The sequence below is a fragment of the Myxocyprinus asiaticus genome, chromosome 20 (genome assembly GCF_019703515.2).
Source record: "Myxocyprinus asiaticus isolate MX2 ecotype Aquarium Trade chromosome 20, UBuf_Myxa_2, whole genome shotgun sequence".
Taxonomy (NCBI): domain Eukaryota; kingdom Metazoa; phylum Chordata; class Actinopteri; order Cypriniformes; family Catostomidae; genus Myxocyprinus; species Myxocyprinus asiaticus.
Window position 1 is genome coordinate 14,317,134 of NC_059363.1, and position 16,126 is coordinate 14,333,259.

The 16,126-nt window shown below is 37.4% G+C and overlaps 2 protein-coding genes across 3 annotated transcripts in view; both read right to left on the reverse strand.

Moving 5' to 3' along the window:
• The window catches only part of LOC127411382 (protein bicaudal C homolog 1-B-like), a 64,870-nt gene extending 61,692 nt beyond the window's left edge, over positions 1-3,178 (reverse strand). For both annotated transcript variants that reach the window (XM_051646908.1, XM_051646907.1), the window contains exon 1: positions 2,181-3,178. In XM_051646908.1, the coding sequence (XP_051502868.1) occupies positions 2,181-2,361 (181 nt within the window). In that variant the 5' untranslated portion in view covers positions 2,362-3,178. The remainder of the gene's footprint in view (positions 1-2,180) is intronic.
• Positions 3,179-3,325: 147 nt separating this feature from the next.
• Positions 3,326-9,733, reverse strand: LOC127411406 (ubiquitin-conjugating enzyme E2 D4-like). Its single transcript, XM_051646943.1, has 7 exons — positions 9,664-9,733; positions 8,468-8,531; positions 8,338-8,369; positions 8,090-8,167; positions 7,701-7,806; positions 4,267-4,360; positions 3,326-3,723 (listed from the first exon to the last, which is right to left on the reverse strand). Exons 1-7 carry the CDS (start codon positions 9,685-9,687, stop codon positions 3,678-3,680), a joined length of 444 nt encoding a protein of 147 aa, XP_051502903.1. The 5' UTR covers positions 9,688-9,733; the 3' UTR covers positions 3,326-3,677.
• Positions 9,734-16,126: the final 6,393 nt, after the last annotated feature.

Below are 16,126 nucleotides of genomic sequence, written 5' to 3' on the forward strand. Positions count from 1 at the left end.
TTGTATAACTGTGCAGAGAACTGATTGCCATCCTAAATTAAGAATATGAGTGGTGGTCAGTAAGACTGTAAGATATATAGCCTATATACATATTCGCGATATATTGCAAATTAACTTGCGACATGATTGTATTGCATCCATTTATACAGTTTATAAAGATGCAGAGAGCAGAAAATACTAGGCACATTTCTGTGTGTGTGTTCCTATTAGATCACCCTCCAGCTTGCTGGCAATTTCTCATATTATGTGATTGTCAAATATGTACTCCTGCAATAGTTTTTCTATCGGGAAAAAATTTACTTGACCTACTGTACTCTTCAGTTGGTTCTATAAACTAGGCCATCTTGTTTTTTAGAAACCTTTTAACTCTTAACATACACTTAAGGTGAAGTTTTCCCAACCTTAAGGTTTACTTAGAAAAATGGCACTTAACGGGCTTTATGCAACACTTAGCGTATTTTAAAGGCGTCCTTAAGTCAAAAATAAATACTTAAGGAAAATCGAAAGGGAATATGACATCTTACTTATAAAACCCCTTAAATAACACTTAACGGTTATTTTCTGCAACTCCTTTAAATTTAAGGGAAACTTTAGGGTGTTCTTAAGGGAAAATTACACTTAAGGTGCTATATGCAACCGGGACACCGAAAACCTTGGCTGATTCCACATTTGCACCAAAAAATATGGGAATATTAGCCTTTATGGAGCTTCAAGGAAAAATTTAAATTCTCTAATAATTTAGCCTACTCACTCTCATGTCATCCATGTATAGGAGTTCTTTCTTCTGCAGAACACAAACAAAGATTTTTAGAAGAATATCACAGCTCTGTCAGTCCACACAATGCAAAAGAATGGGGACCAAAATTTTAAAGCTCCAAAAAGCACAAAAAAGGAAGCATAAAAGTAATCAATTTGACTCTATTGGTTTAATCCATGTCTTCTCAAGTGATCTTATTGGTTTGGGGTGAGATCAGACCAAAATTTTTCACAGACTTTTTCACTATAAATCTTGACATCAGTAGTCTCTAGGTAAGATCATGATTTCAAGCTCGATTACACTTCCTAGCACCACCTAGCACTCTGAGCATGTATCTAGGAAGTGTAATCGAGCTTGAAATCATGATCTTGCCTAAAGACTGCAATGGCAAGATGTACAGCAAAAAAAATAAAAAATGTATTGTCTGTTATCATCCAGAATCGATTAAATCACGTAAAAAGACGGATTAAACCACTGGAGTTTTATGGATTACTTGTATGCAACCTTTATGTGCTTTTTGGAGCTTCAACTTTTTGGTCACCATTAACTTGCGTTTAAGAACTACAGAGCTGAAATAGTCTTCTAAAAATCTTTGTTTGTGTTCTGCAGAAGAAAGTTATACACATCTAGGATGGCATGAGGTTGAGTAAATGTTAAGAATTTTCTTTTTTTTTTTTTTTTAGGTTAACTACTCTTTAAATCTTCCCACTCACAGGATGCAAGTTATGTTACAACCTAAGTTTAGCATTAACGTAAAGTAAATTTAGTTACCCTTCTTCTTGTTGGGAACCGAACTGATGAAGTCTAGCGCCCTCTGACTTCATCAGTTCAGTTCCCAACAAGAAGAAGGGTAACTAAATGTACTTTACGTTAATGCTAAATTTAGGTTGTATATATTTAAAACCAGTCTAAACTGGTTGGCAGGTCTTAGATCGTTTAAACTGGGCTCCCAGACTGGACAAGTTGGTGATCTGCTGGTTCAGCTGGGTGAGACCCAGTTCTCACTGCCTGACCAGCTAAAAGTGCCCCAAACCCCTCTAAAACCAGCCTATGGACCAACTAAGACCAACCAACCAGCCTAGGCTGGTTTTAACTTTTTTTTTCTTTTCTTTTTTCAAGCAGGGACAGTTAATATTACACACAACAAATGGTTTCAATACAAAAATATCGGCCAATGTTGTTAGTTCGTGTGAATGTCATATTTGGCCACTACATAAATCAATGGTCCAACACAACAAAGGCCGCATCCTCAAAACATTTCCTTAAAGACGGACTTCGAGGAAACATTGTAACATCCAAATGTGTTATTTTTAGACACAACTCTTTATGAGACTCGAACTCTTCCTCAAAAGTATTCAAACATCATATTATCCCCCAAGCTCTTGAAGGAAGTTTTGAGTAAAGGTTCTGAGGAATAACATACCCAGTAACATAGTTTCTAGCTTCTTTCGGTCAACTCGAAACCTCTCTTCGGTCCAGTCTGGGTCAGGCGGGGAGATGTGGCCGCTCGAGTCATCCTCAGACACGGCAGACGGGGAATCGTCGCTCCGCTCGCTGCTGGAGCCCTGATCAGACTGATGCATGAAACTCAACGGGTCAGCCATTGCGCTTTAGAAGTGTCCCAAACTTTACTAAACGGGGTTTATATGGACAAGAGGCGAACCGTAATGTCAACATTAGGAGAAAAACATGCCGAATCCAGGGCACGTTTTCACCAGTCGTCCTTTGAAGCCCTTCTGGCCAGTTACTGCCCCCCGAGTATATCAATCTGCCCTTAAATTCCTCTCCCCTCTACTTTTCCTCTGGCTCTGGGACCAGAACACACTATAGTTGGAGGAGATGGATAGATGGATGGAAGTACTCCAATGGGAGCATTCACGTGTCAGGATAACCGCCCACTCGCCTCCCAAACTTTCAGATCATATCCAAATTGCGCGCCTCCTGTATTCCCGGGACATTCTCTGGAAATTAAACTAATCACTGAAACGGTTAAATATGCTGACATTTTGTAGACACTTTTGAAACAACGCCACCTTTATAAAACGAATGTCTCTGCACGAGACTGTTATAATAGGTTTGACTTTAAAATTTCATAAAAGTTTAAGAACTGCTAAAGTAGGTCCCTGTAGAGAATTAAAGGGATAAATATCACCACCTCGTGGACTACCTCTGCAACACATTTTTTTTTTATGTAAAAATGATTTGTCCTATCCTTGTTTTAAGTTGCACTCAGTATTTTCCCTCATTTGAAAAGTGTTAGCTCTAAAGAAATGCATAGTACTTAAATGTTTAAAACTTGACTCCGTTTGACGACATCAGGTGCAGAAACTACTCACTTCACCTTTAAATTATTTTTTATTAATTTGTTTTAACAGAAATGTGAGCAAAATGTGTACTGTTTCATCCCTGATGTGATCTAATTCCAAGATCACGCATGTACAATCATGTCTCTCGTCTCTTCTTTCTCTCTCTCTCTCTCTCTCTCTCTCTCACACACACACACACACACACACACACACACACACACACACACACACAGAGTGTCATCATAAAACAGCTACTGTGAGATATATTTTTATAACACCTTTTAATGAAAAAACAATAAAAATTATCCAGTATTGTTATTATTTCTATACAATAAAATTACCAAAAAAGTAACTTATCCATTGGAAAATAAAAATATTTTTGTGAACTGATAGGTAGCTTTTGTTCCAGGATGCCTCGGTGAATGGGAACACGTGACTTGGCCATCTGAGCAAATAGTTTCAGTTTAAGTTGTGCGTACATGGTATGCGTTTGTGGTGGGGGACGTTCTTCTGTTGGTAAATTTCTGTCTCCGTTCAGGTGCGTTGCAGAGCTGTATGCAGTAATAGTGTCTATGTGCGACCATTTCAAAATCTTGCCGTCCAGTCAAATTAAGTTACATTGCGTACTTCTGAGTCCATTCCCTTGCTAGTCTGTTATACCTAAAAAAAAAAAAAAAAAAGAAAAAAGAGGAACAGCCATCTTAATTCACATGACACTATGGAAATGTAATCACCAAAATGAGAAAAATCCCATAAAAATAATATAATAATAAATTGGTTCAGCAATATATGGCAACAGAATCCATCTAAAATACTGATTCATCCATTCAGTGGATGTTTAAATAAGTTTTAACAAAGCTATAAAAACATACAGTGTCAGCTGTCAAGCTGATCAGTATGAGCCATTTGGTACTCAAACGTTGTCCTACTCTTTGCTCGACAGAAATGAAGAAAATTGAGAAAAAGGGCAAAAACTCTGGAATGATCAAACCTGCGTAAACCACAGTCATCATACTCTCATTAAACAACAGAACATTTCAGCTATAAAGGAAAACTTGAGCCAAAATCGTAATACGTCACATTCCTTTGAACAAAATGCTCTTATGTTATGACAAGTTAGCAGAGTAAATGGTTCATGCTGAAGAAGTCAGTCAACTAATAAAGAGTGAAAGAGCGAGAAGTCATGCACACAAGGTTACTTACTTATCTTTGTCCGATTTATAGATGTGTGCAATATCTGGAACTAAAGGGTCATCTGGATTTGGGTCACAAAGTAGTGAGCATATGGATAATAAAACTGAAAAACAACAACAGAAAACAGAATAATTTGTTAATGTATCGACAAATTCACCAAGTATTCTGCATAAACAGTGCAGAATCAGTGCTCTAATATAATTTGGGATTAGCAGGATCTAGGAATGTGTACGGATAATCGACATTCGTTTAACCGTTCGACACACCACTAATCGAATAACAAAATCACTATTCAGTTATTCTACACATACAATAGAGGTCTTCAACCCAAACTCGGTAACTTCCGACAAACCCGACAGGTTTTCTGGCTGGGTTTGGGTCAGTTTTTCCAAATAAAGGGCGAGCTAGGGGCTGTTCAAACATGTTTTGTGTGAAATGCGCTGTTTTTATTTATACTTGTTAACATGCGTTAGACAGACGTCTTTGACTGTTGCGCTGAATTGACTCAGCGTCTCATGCAGGATTGCAGCATTTTAAAAAAAGTTCAAAAGAACGTACATTTTTATAAATGCATCTCGAAACACATGCGTTATGTTTCATTCATTGTGTTGCATTCTGAAGAAGTTCAGGTTGCATAGAGGACTGTTACACCATTAAACAGGATTCCAGGTTGTTTCATGACGACATACATCAGTCACTATGTCAGTGTGTTACTGCATGATAATGAACCGCAACAAAGTCAGAAAAGACAAAGCGCAAAAACAAACGGCATGCTATTTCTCCCAGATGCAGCTGAAATTTAATCTAAGCACAAAATCAACATTTAGAGCAGAATTGTCCATTATTTTAGTGGATTCGTTGTATTAACCTGAACTGCAGATGTTCGTGCTTCTCATAAGTCTCTGCATGTTGATTTCAGACACACTGAAGAAGATCTGTGAAGTTCTTATGCTTGTGTATATACAGTATCTGCTTTTTTACATTTTCAGATCAGATGGATATTTCCTTTTAGACCGCTCATAACTGGCAAAGTTTAAACTCTTGTTTTAGCGCAACGGTTGATTGACAGGTTAGGGGTGGTACTTCACTGCTGCCATGACACATATAAGACAGATTAGCGTTTACACCTCACATGTGATGCGGTCATCTGCGTTTTTGATCACATTCGCATGTGGTTTTTGTGATCCGCTCACAAAACATTTCAGACCCAGTTTAGACCTGTATTTAGCGCTGACCATAAGTGATCAGATCACCAAAAATGCACCTTAATACCAGGTCAGGGGGCAGTGTTTTTCCCTATTGCTCTGGTGTGCTTAATTACATACAATAATTAGACAAGTTCAATGCCATTTGATTTTAAACCATTTTAAAATCAAAGTACACCAAAGAGGTTTTTTTTAACCACAGCAGTGTATCACCACGCACTTGGCAATACTTGCATTCGGTGCCTCACATAAATGTGAAGCTGCCCAGGCAGAGCGCATATACAGGCAATGACAGTTGGATTATGTTTGTTTGCCGTTAATGTTAGATTTCATAATTTGAAGATCTATGTATTGTGATATTTAGGCTCAAAGCTCATTGTGCACTTTATTTGCTGCAATTTTGAGTAGTGTTTGAGGAAAATCCATTGCAATAAACTTTCTTTATTCTTGGTCTAGACTTAAGAAGAAAAAACGAATAACCGTTCGTGAAACCTTGCGGTTAACCGAATGTTAAAAAATGTAACCATGTAACCGTGCACATCCATAGCAGGATCAGCCAATTCAATCTTTTCAAGCATTCAATCTATCTTTTATTACTTCAAGTTCTCTAATGTCCTTTTTCAGCTCTCTTGGTGAGATTTGACCATAAAACTTCACCATTTACTACTTGACAAGGAGTGGTGTGACTCAGTGTATTGAAATATAACTGAAAAAGACATACAGTGCATTCAGAAAATATTCAGACCCTCAAGTCTTTTTGGGTATGATGTGACAAGCTTTGCACACCTGAATTTGGGGATTTTCTGCCATTCGTCCCTGAAGATCCTCTCAAGCTCTGTCAGGTTGGATGGGGACCATTGGTGAACAGCCATTTTCAGGTCTCTCCAGAGATGTTCGATTGGGTTCAAGTCTGGGCCCTTGTTGGGCCACTCAAGGACATTCACAGAGTTGTCCCTAAGCCACACTTGCATTGTCTTGGCTGTGTGCTTAGGGTCATTGTCCTGTTGGAAGGTGAACCTTTGGCCCAGTCTGAGGTCCTGAGTGCTCTGGACCAGGTTTTCATTAAGGATATCTCTGTATTTTCTGCATTCAGCTTTCCTTCAACCCAGACCAATCCCCCAGTCCCTGCCACTGAAAAACACCCCCACAGCATGATGGTACCACCGCCATGCTTCACAGTTGGGATGGTATTGCACAGGTGATGAGCGTGCCTGGTTTCCTCCAGACATGACACTTGGAATCGAGGCCAAACAGTTCAATCTTTGTTTCATCAGACCAGAGAATCTTGTTTCTCACAGTCTAAGAGTCCTTTAGGTGCTTTTTTGTGTCTCGCATTGAGGAGAGGCTTCCGTCTGGCCACTCTGCCATAAAGCCCAGATCGGTGGAATGTTGCAGTGATGGCTGTCCTTCTGCAAGTTTCTCCCATCTCCACACATGATCTCTGTAGCTCAAACAGTGACCATCAGGTTCTTGGTCACCTCTCTTACCAAGGCCCTTCTCCCCCAATTGCTCAGTTTGGCTGGGCAGCCAGCTCTAGGAAGAGCCCTGGTTGTTCCAAACTTCTTCCATTTAAAAATTATGGAGACCACTGTGCTCTTGGGAACCTGCAACGCAGCCCTTTTTTTTGTAACCTTCCCCAGATCTGTGCCTCGACACAATTCTGTCTCTGAGCTCTGCAGGCAGTTCCTTTGACCTCATGGCTTGATTTTTGCTCTGATATGCATTTTCAGCTGTGAGACCTTATTTAGATAGATTTGTGCCTTTCCCAAACATGTCAAATCAATTGAATTTGCCACAGTTGGACTCCAATAAAAGTGCAGAAACATCTCAAAGATAATACAGAAATGGGATGCACCTGAGCTAAATTTCAAATGTCATAGCAAAGGGTCTGAATACTTATTTCAATGCGATATTTCAGTTTTTTCTTTTTAATACAATTGCAAAGTTATCAAAAATCTGTTTTTTGCTTTGTCATTATGGAGTGTAGATTGATGTAAAAACAAATAATAATGATTTAAAGCATTTTAGCATAAGGCTGCAACATAACAAAATGTGAAAAAAATGATGGGGTCTGAATACTTTCTGAATGCACTGTAAACCCTGCAACCACACATAACTGACTGGTTGAGCCCCAGTGGAATTGATCAAAGTAACAAATGAATAAAATTGATATTTTATTAAAAATAGGGGTGGAGAGAACTGAAAATAAATGTGCATGAGTGTCTATATGCCCTTTACCTTTGGAAACAGTGAGGGCAGGTGACCACTGGGAGCGCAGAATGTCCAGACAGATGCTTCCATTACTGTTGATATTTGGGTGGTAGATTTTTGTTGTGAAGGCAACCTGTTAGAGTGACACACAAAAAATCATCTTATCTGATTTGACACCATCACCTCAAACAAATATCCCTTTGTCTACCGCTCAATCAAATGCAGCCTTACCAACAATTTAACTAAGCCTAGAGTTCAGACTGAAATGTGAATGTGTTGCCAATTTAGCAGACTACATACATATAAACAACATACAAGTAGATGAGATCATGTTTTACTGAAAAGGTGTTAATTAGAGACATCTTATAGCATACAATCAATAGAACAGGTGGCAGTGCATGTCATTCTCCACTCACCTTTGGAGGTTTAAAAGGATAATCAGTCGGGAAATGAATTGTGAGGAAGAATACCCCTCCCTGATATGGACTATCACCCTAGAAGGGGGAGAGAGAGAGAGAGAGAGAGAGAGAGAGAGAGAGAGAGAGAGAGAGAGAGAGAGAGAGAGAGAGAACGAGCGAGCAGAAGCAAATTCACTTGTTTTGTTGAGGCCATAGTGGTAAATTCATTAATTGATATGGAGCTGAAGTTATTCATATGTACTTACTGGACCCATTATTGTTGCTTGCCAGTGGAATACTAAAAGGGCAAATACAATACAGTAAAATGACCATCCAGTCACTCAAAGCATTGACTGACATTGTGTCATTGAGTACATTACTGGCAAACACACTCACAGTCCTCTCCAAGTGGTCCTGCAGAGCATTGCGAGGGTGGATCCCGTTGCAAGTCCTGTAGCTCCTACAAACACATTGGAAACAGTACAAACAGTTAACTTGCTATGCTTCAAAAAACAGATTTATAAGAAGCATCAAAGCTGGTACTATGGCTTAAACTAGGTTTGAAAAGTAGATTTGTGTATGTAACCAGTCCTGCTCAACCTGCTCCAAACGGGATTCGAACCGGCACTGGAGGCGGGCGTGCTAAGGAGGAGGCTAAAGGCTACAGCCTCTAGCGTCAGTTGCTAGTGCGTCTCTTGAAGCCAGGGGAGTGAGGTTTACATACTGCACAGCTACCTACCAACTGGCTCCCATTACACTCACCCCCCTAACCCTCACTCCCATCCGGGTCACGGCACCACTGTAACCGGTCCTGCTGAGGCGGGCATGCTAACAAGGAGGCTAAAGTCTACAGCCCCTAGAGTCAGTAGCTAGTGCGCCTCTTGAGGCCAGGGGAGTGAGGTTTAGGTGAGGCTCCCAATACATATATTGCTAACAGGTGAAAAATCACAGTATCAAACTTGATGGTGAAATATGAAGATTCATGAGATCTTATCCTTCACTTAAAAACAAATGCAAGGTTTAAATAAAGACCAAAAACTGACAACTGATAATAGGACTTTGGTAACAATCACTTTAACCCAAATATTAACTGTATATATCAACTAGTCGACTGGCATTTTTGACAACCACAATCTTGTGATTTTTGTTACAATAAGCTCATCTGAATTAAAAAAGGAATGCAAAAGTAATCTGTCCCAGGAAATCCTACATACAAACATTACAAATGTCCATCTAACTTTTTTTATATAATGTATTTACTACTTCATAATTGTTGAACTATTCCTTCCTGTATAAATATAGTTTAGCTTGTTTAACCGCGGATGAATAAAGACAATTATTATTTTGAATGTAATATAATTTTAACTTCCTGTGTTCGCTTTGTTCACCACATCTAGATCTTTTCAGCTGCCCGAGAAGAAAAAAAAAAAAAAAAAAAAAAAGAAAAGATAAATTCTTCAAACCTTCTAACTTTACAGAGTAATTTGGGTTGGAAGGTGATTAATTGTATTAGTCGTATGTTGATCTTTTGAAACACCGATAAGACATTCTAATTTTAAGACATCTGTTCTGTTTAAAAATAAAAGATTTACCTTCTGGATCCTTTTCAAAGCCATCAGATCTCCGCTTACTTTCTCCGCCTGAGGGTGTGAAGGAAGCAGCGATCAGAGGGCGGAAATAAAAACTTCAAAATAAAAGTCTCTGGGAACCTGTCAATGCATTATTTGGCACAATTGATCATCAGAGTGGGATAAACAAAAACCTAATAACGTGTTTCTGCGCAATTAAGTGGACTAAGAAATAACCCCATGGGCTCTTTTCACAAACGTTTTACAAAATGTGCATTTTATTTAATTATAAACAATGAGTTACCACAGCTACAATGAGGTTTCTAATACAGCTGCTGAGGGAGTGTTTGAAGTAATTTGAAGTAAAGAAGCATAATTAATGATCCCAACGTTGTCAGATTTTACTGCTGATTTGAAATATGTTCTTTGATCGTAATCTTTACATACCGTTTTTGAGATTTTGGGGTTCCCCCATTCAAGTAGATAGGAGCTGCACTGGCATGACTGGAAATAGCCTCCCAGGAGCATTCCAAAGATGGCCGCCAGTGGACTGACTTGAAAGAAAGACTTTGAAAGGGTCCATTAAATGTGCACTCAGTAATTTATTTCCTCATTTAAAAAGATTTTCTTCTAAAGAAATTAATAGTAATTTTGAATCAAAAGTATAAAATCATGACCACTCATGTGAGATGAAGAGTTCAGTCATATCAGTAACCTTGTAGTGCATGGTGCAGGGGCACCTCATGGGGGCAGTCAGGTTAGCATCACATGACCAGCTAAATACGAATCGCTTTATCTCAATAACTGCCCTGTTCTTGGACACTTTCATTCATGGATTAAATTATTGGTTTACTGTGAATAGTGGATTTCTTCAGTGCCATTGGTAACTGAAACTACTGTGTTTGAATGATGCAGCATCCAGGCCACTAGTGGTCACTGTAAGCCATACTTCGACATACTTCCAAAAATTACTGAGTGCAACTTTAACGATGGTAGCTCTAGCAAAGATCCTTTAATTACTGAGATAACCTCCGTGGTTCTATCATAGGAGAGAACGTAACAGTCAACTAGCATGTTACGACAGTTAAGTCACTGTTTGCGAATACCATACAAATAACTGGGGAGAGCCCTAAACCTGATTGTGGGGATTTTGATTCATCCCATTGATGCAAGTCTTTTAAATCCGTTCACCAAAGAGATTCACTCAGATTCATTCACTGATGCGTTCAGTAACCAGACCATTTCTGTAGTTTACATCTTATATGACAGTAGGTGTCGCAAATGTATGCAATGCGTGATGAGCAAGTCATTGAATCATTGATTCAACTGATTCATTAAAAATGGAATTGAATATAAAAGATTTGTTTACTTAAAAGATTTGTTCAAAAACACTGATTCGTTAATGTGTGAATCACTACTAGTGTGAAAAGCCTGCTGCCTGTGAAATGAAAAGACACTTATAAACCAAACACCTGATGTTCAAAAATAAGCCGGTTGTCTTTTTCCTCCATAAAGAGTTGGGGAAAGGGTTGACAAACCAGAACCAACAATGACCAGCCAAACCACACTGCGAAGCCACATTTTGCTTACTTGCATCAAAAGAAGACCGCTTCCTTTTTTTGTCTTTCATATTATTGTGGCACACACTAATAAAATGTAAAATTGGAATGCACTCTAAAGGTGTCTTGACACAGCCGAGTTAAGCCTGCTGTGTGCCTGCTCAAAATTCAGTGTAAAGACATAATGCCACATAAAAGCTAGACTAAATTAAAAGGAACATTTCACCCAAAAATTAAAATTCTCTCATCATTTACTCACCCTTATGCCATCCCAGAAATGTATGACTTTCTTTCTTCTGCTGAACACAAACAAAGATTTTTAGAAGAATTTCTCAGTTTTCTCTGTTGGTCCATACAGTGCAAGTGAATGGGTGCCAAAATTTTGAAGCTCCAAAAATCACATAAGTCAGCATAAAAGTAATCCCTAAAATTTAGTGGTTAAATGAATATCGTCAGAAGTGATATGATAGGTGTGGGTGAGAAACAGATCACTTTCACATTCTTTTTCTTGTGTTTATGGTGATTCACATTCTTCATGCATATCACCCCCTACTGGGCAGGGAGAAGAATTTCAAGCAAAAAATGACTTATCGATCTGTTTCTCACCCACACCTGTCATATCACTTCTAAAAATGTGGATTAAAACACTAGAGTTGTATGTATTACTTTTATGATGCCTTTATATGATTTTTGGGGCATCAAAATTTTGGCACCCATTCACTGGCATTGCATGGACCTACAGAGATGAAATATTCTTCTAAAAATCAAGGGATTACTCTAATTCATTTTTGATGCAGGATGCAGATGTTCTGTGTGCTAATCGCAAATTAATGCTAATCCCAATAAACAACATATCAGACATAATTACTGCCTACATCCTGTGCACACCACTGCACTCTGCTGCGTGCGTTAAATGTTTACTTGCTGAAAGTAATCAGCTTGTTTTTCTGTGGTTTTATGTCACATTCTGCTGTTTTCTTTCAAATCCCATTTCTGCCATATCATTTTGATATGGCTCACATGCTACACGATACCTTTTAAAAAAACATATATGTTTCATAAATTGTGGTCTTATTACAAATGTTTTATGCATATATTTATTTGTTCAAAAAGTAACCAAAATGCTCAAATGATTATAATTTACTTGAATTATAATACTGGTGGTAAAAAAATACAGTGAATTCAGGTAAATTGGGCCAATGAACTGTTAAAATGTTAAACAATTAAGGCACATACTTTGTACATATCTTTCTACAAAATATGTAACATTTCTGTTTAGTGGTTTATACATATACTATATCAACATTTACTGTAATTTAATGTTTTCAGATTATTCCGCTGATGAAACATTGGGGGATAAAAACAAACAAAAAAATCATCTTTCCAAAAATTTCAGAAGACAAAAAACTTTTAGATGTGGTCTAGGAGCTTTATAAGGCTTTATACTGTGCATGCCATTGAAGAGTCTCACAGCCTCGTTTTCATTCCCTTCCAAAATCAATTATGGCGGTACTGAATGAGATCTATAGCCACTAGATGGCAGCACTACTTGGTTAAGCAATGGACCCTCGTTTCTACAATAGATACTTGTACTCAGAAATTTTACAGTACGTGTCTGTTTTATAAATCTGCATCATTCAGTTACAAGCAAACACAAATCAAAATGATTGTGCAGAGGTGTAGTATATTTGTTTACTTTAGGCTTGTACATTTGAATACTTCTTTACTAGATGGTATGAAATGCTTTTTGATATTGGCCCACTAGAGAACCTTTCAAAGCTAAACCCCATGAAACACTGGCTGGTTTCAAAACCACATAAGAAAATTACCACATTATAAGAGGCTGTGCACTAGCAATGCAGTGCAATGCCAAATAATCTTGCTTCAGGCAACCTTGTCAACTTCATTAGGGAAATGCTAAACCAAATCAGCTTTGTTCAGTTATGTGATTCCACAGGGCTTGCCAAAGGACTGCTGTATGCCAAGTGTACATCTGTACGTTTGGAGCTCTCTTTGCTCATAAGCTACTTACAAATTAGCAGAGCACATGATGTTTTCTCTTCACCATTATCATAAACATCAACAATACTTTGGCCTCTGCCAATCCCTTCAACATCTCTCTCTCTCTCTCTCTCTCTCTCTCTCTCTCTCTCTCTCTCTCTCTCCCTCTCTCTCTCATATACAGATGTTTCTGAAAGTACAACAAACACAGCTAATTTTTACAAATGGAGCTTGGCTACAAAGCATCTGAAAATATCCTGGATGGGGTTTACTGTTAAACCCATCTTGCTAGAACAGATGGTAAGTTAGGCTATCTTTTATATAATACCATTTGTTTGGATATTTTTTGGACATACTTTTTGTTTTATAACGATCTTTTGGCATGTAATCTGTGTTCTGCTTTATAAAGCAGATGTTATTAGACATTGTCTTGTGTACAGGGTAAATACAATATTAGGTGACATTTAATCATATATGTGGTTTAAAAAAATATGTTTCTTGAATAATCAGTACTGAAAGTTTTTAAATGTATTTAAAAATACATTTTATTTATTACATTGATCTTCAAAACTAATTTCAGGCATTTAAGCACAAGCCATCAGATCAAAATATTTTAAGATCATGAGAAACATACTGTATATACAGTCAAGTTTGTCTAAACTTTTATTTGCTATTCCTTTTGTAGACACATGCTGAAGAACTGCACTGTCAACACTGATTAATGTGTTTTATTGACAGTCTGTTTTGTTGATTGGTCTTTGACTTAAATCCCTGGTGGGGGTCAAGAGTGAACTAGCCCCCATTGAATCACTGGGATTAGAGACCAGCTCCACCACTGGTCATGTGAACCAACTCTACCAGGACACTGGCATCATGGAACTAGTTGTGTTCAGTCCTCATCTTCTGTGTGCAGCATGTATGCATAGTGAGTGTCAACTTAATGTCCTCAAGATGGATACAATAAGAAAAAAATTAGATCTTGAACATACAAAAATGGTTAATCAATTTCCTTTTGCAGTGATCGGCCCTTCCTAGGTCACATTCTGTCTACAGATGTTTATATAATTCCTTTTTGGGATGCCCTAAAATCAGGTTATTTAATATTGTTTTGCATTAATGGCAATTTCCAACAAAAAGCAGGATTATCTTCCTTCTTACCCCCGTGCGTAATAGTTTATAATGGACCCATCATCTATAATTGTTATTTTGTTAAGGGCAGTTGGCACAAAAAGATTACTGAGATCAGCATTGATTGATAATATTTTAATAGATTTAATTCCAAGGTTCTGAGCTTGTCTCAGGCTGAAGTGTTTTTAATCCCTGTTTTCATGCCCCTGTCCTCTGCTAATCTGTTTTTCTACTCTCTCTCTCTCTCTCTCTCTCTCTTTAAACCTCTAACAAAACAATTACTTTCCTAATGTCATATTATTGAGATTACCTTAAAAAATGAAAACAATGGATACCATCAAATTGTTTATATGTCCATTACCAAATGATATCAGAGTAGTTAAAAGAAAATATTTCCTGATAAATAACGTTTGAAAGTTTCTTGTAAATTACAGTACATATGCCAATACAAATATATCTGTTTATAGTATTTACGATTCCTTTTGTGTGTATTTTAATTAAACTATTCCATATGCAGTTACTTATGTATTTTACTTTTCTAGATCATGTAGTGACATATAGTTGCTTAAATTAAATATATTTGTGCTATGTGTTTGTGTCATAGGATGTTTCTGGTATGGGGATCATGGACCCAGAAGCAGAAGAACTGTCCTCAGATATGTTGTCGCAGCTGATCTGGAGGCTGCAGGTCTATTGTGAGGTGACGTTCTTGCAATGGTTTGTTTAACATGTCTGTATAAGAGTAGAGGTTGTGTTAAAGGAATATTCCGGGTTCAGTTCAAGTTCAGCTCGATCAACATAATTTGTGGCATAATATTGATTACCACAAAAATGAATTTTGACTTGCCCCTCTTTTTCTTTAATAAAAAGCAAAACTCTGGGTTACAGTGAGGCATTTACAATGGAAGTGAATGGGGGACAATTTTTAAAGGTTAAAATACTAACTTTTTCAAAAGTATAGCCAACAAGACATAAACAATATACGTGTAAACATGATTTTGGTGTGATAAAATCACTTACTAACCTTTTCTGTTTAAAGTTATAGCCAATTTTACAACTTCATTGTCATGACGATGTAATGTCAACAACTCTAAAATCCTAAAACAACTGTAAAAATTACTATTTAAACTTTACAGCTCAAATAATTCATGAGTTTTAACTGAAGAATTAATGTAAGTGCTTTTTATAAAATTATAAGCTTGACGTTTCTGCCTTTAAACCCTTCAGAAATTGCCCCCATTCACTTCCATTGTAAGTGCCTCAATGATGATTTTTTTTTTTTTTTTTTTTTTTTTTAAATTAAAAAATTTATTTTTGTGGTAATCAACAATATGCCTCAAATGCTGTCGATTGAGCTTAACTTGTATAGAACCCAGAATATTTCTTTAAGGTTGTTTAAATTAATTTCTGGGCATACTGGGGTGTTAAGTAATTAGACAGTTTCTGGGAACAAACTTCTTAACCTTCCCAGTTGGCCTGGTTGTTCTGGCTTGAATGCTCCTTAACATTTTTTCAGATGGTATAGGGGTGTTAACAGACCATGTAATGGGTCAGTAGCATCCTTACTGGAAACCCTCTTCTATACATCAGTGTTGATGCCCTTGAGAGCAGGAAAATGGCTCAAGTGATGAAATTAGCCAGTTTCTCAACCCTCTTTTTCAAGTGATGTGGCAAGTCAGTAAAACTCTAAGACATAGTAGATATTGTCTCTGTTACATAAAATTATTATTTTTGGTGCACCAAAACAATAAAGAAACAGCAATCAAAAATCATAAAATATCATTTATTTTTGTCATGAT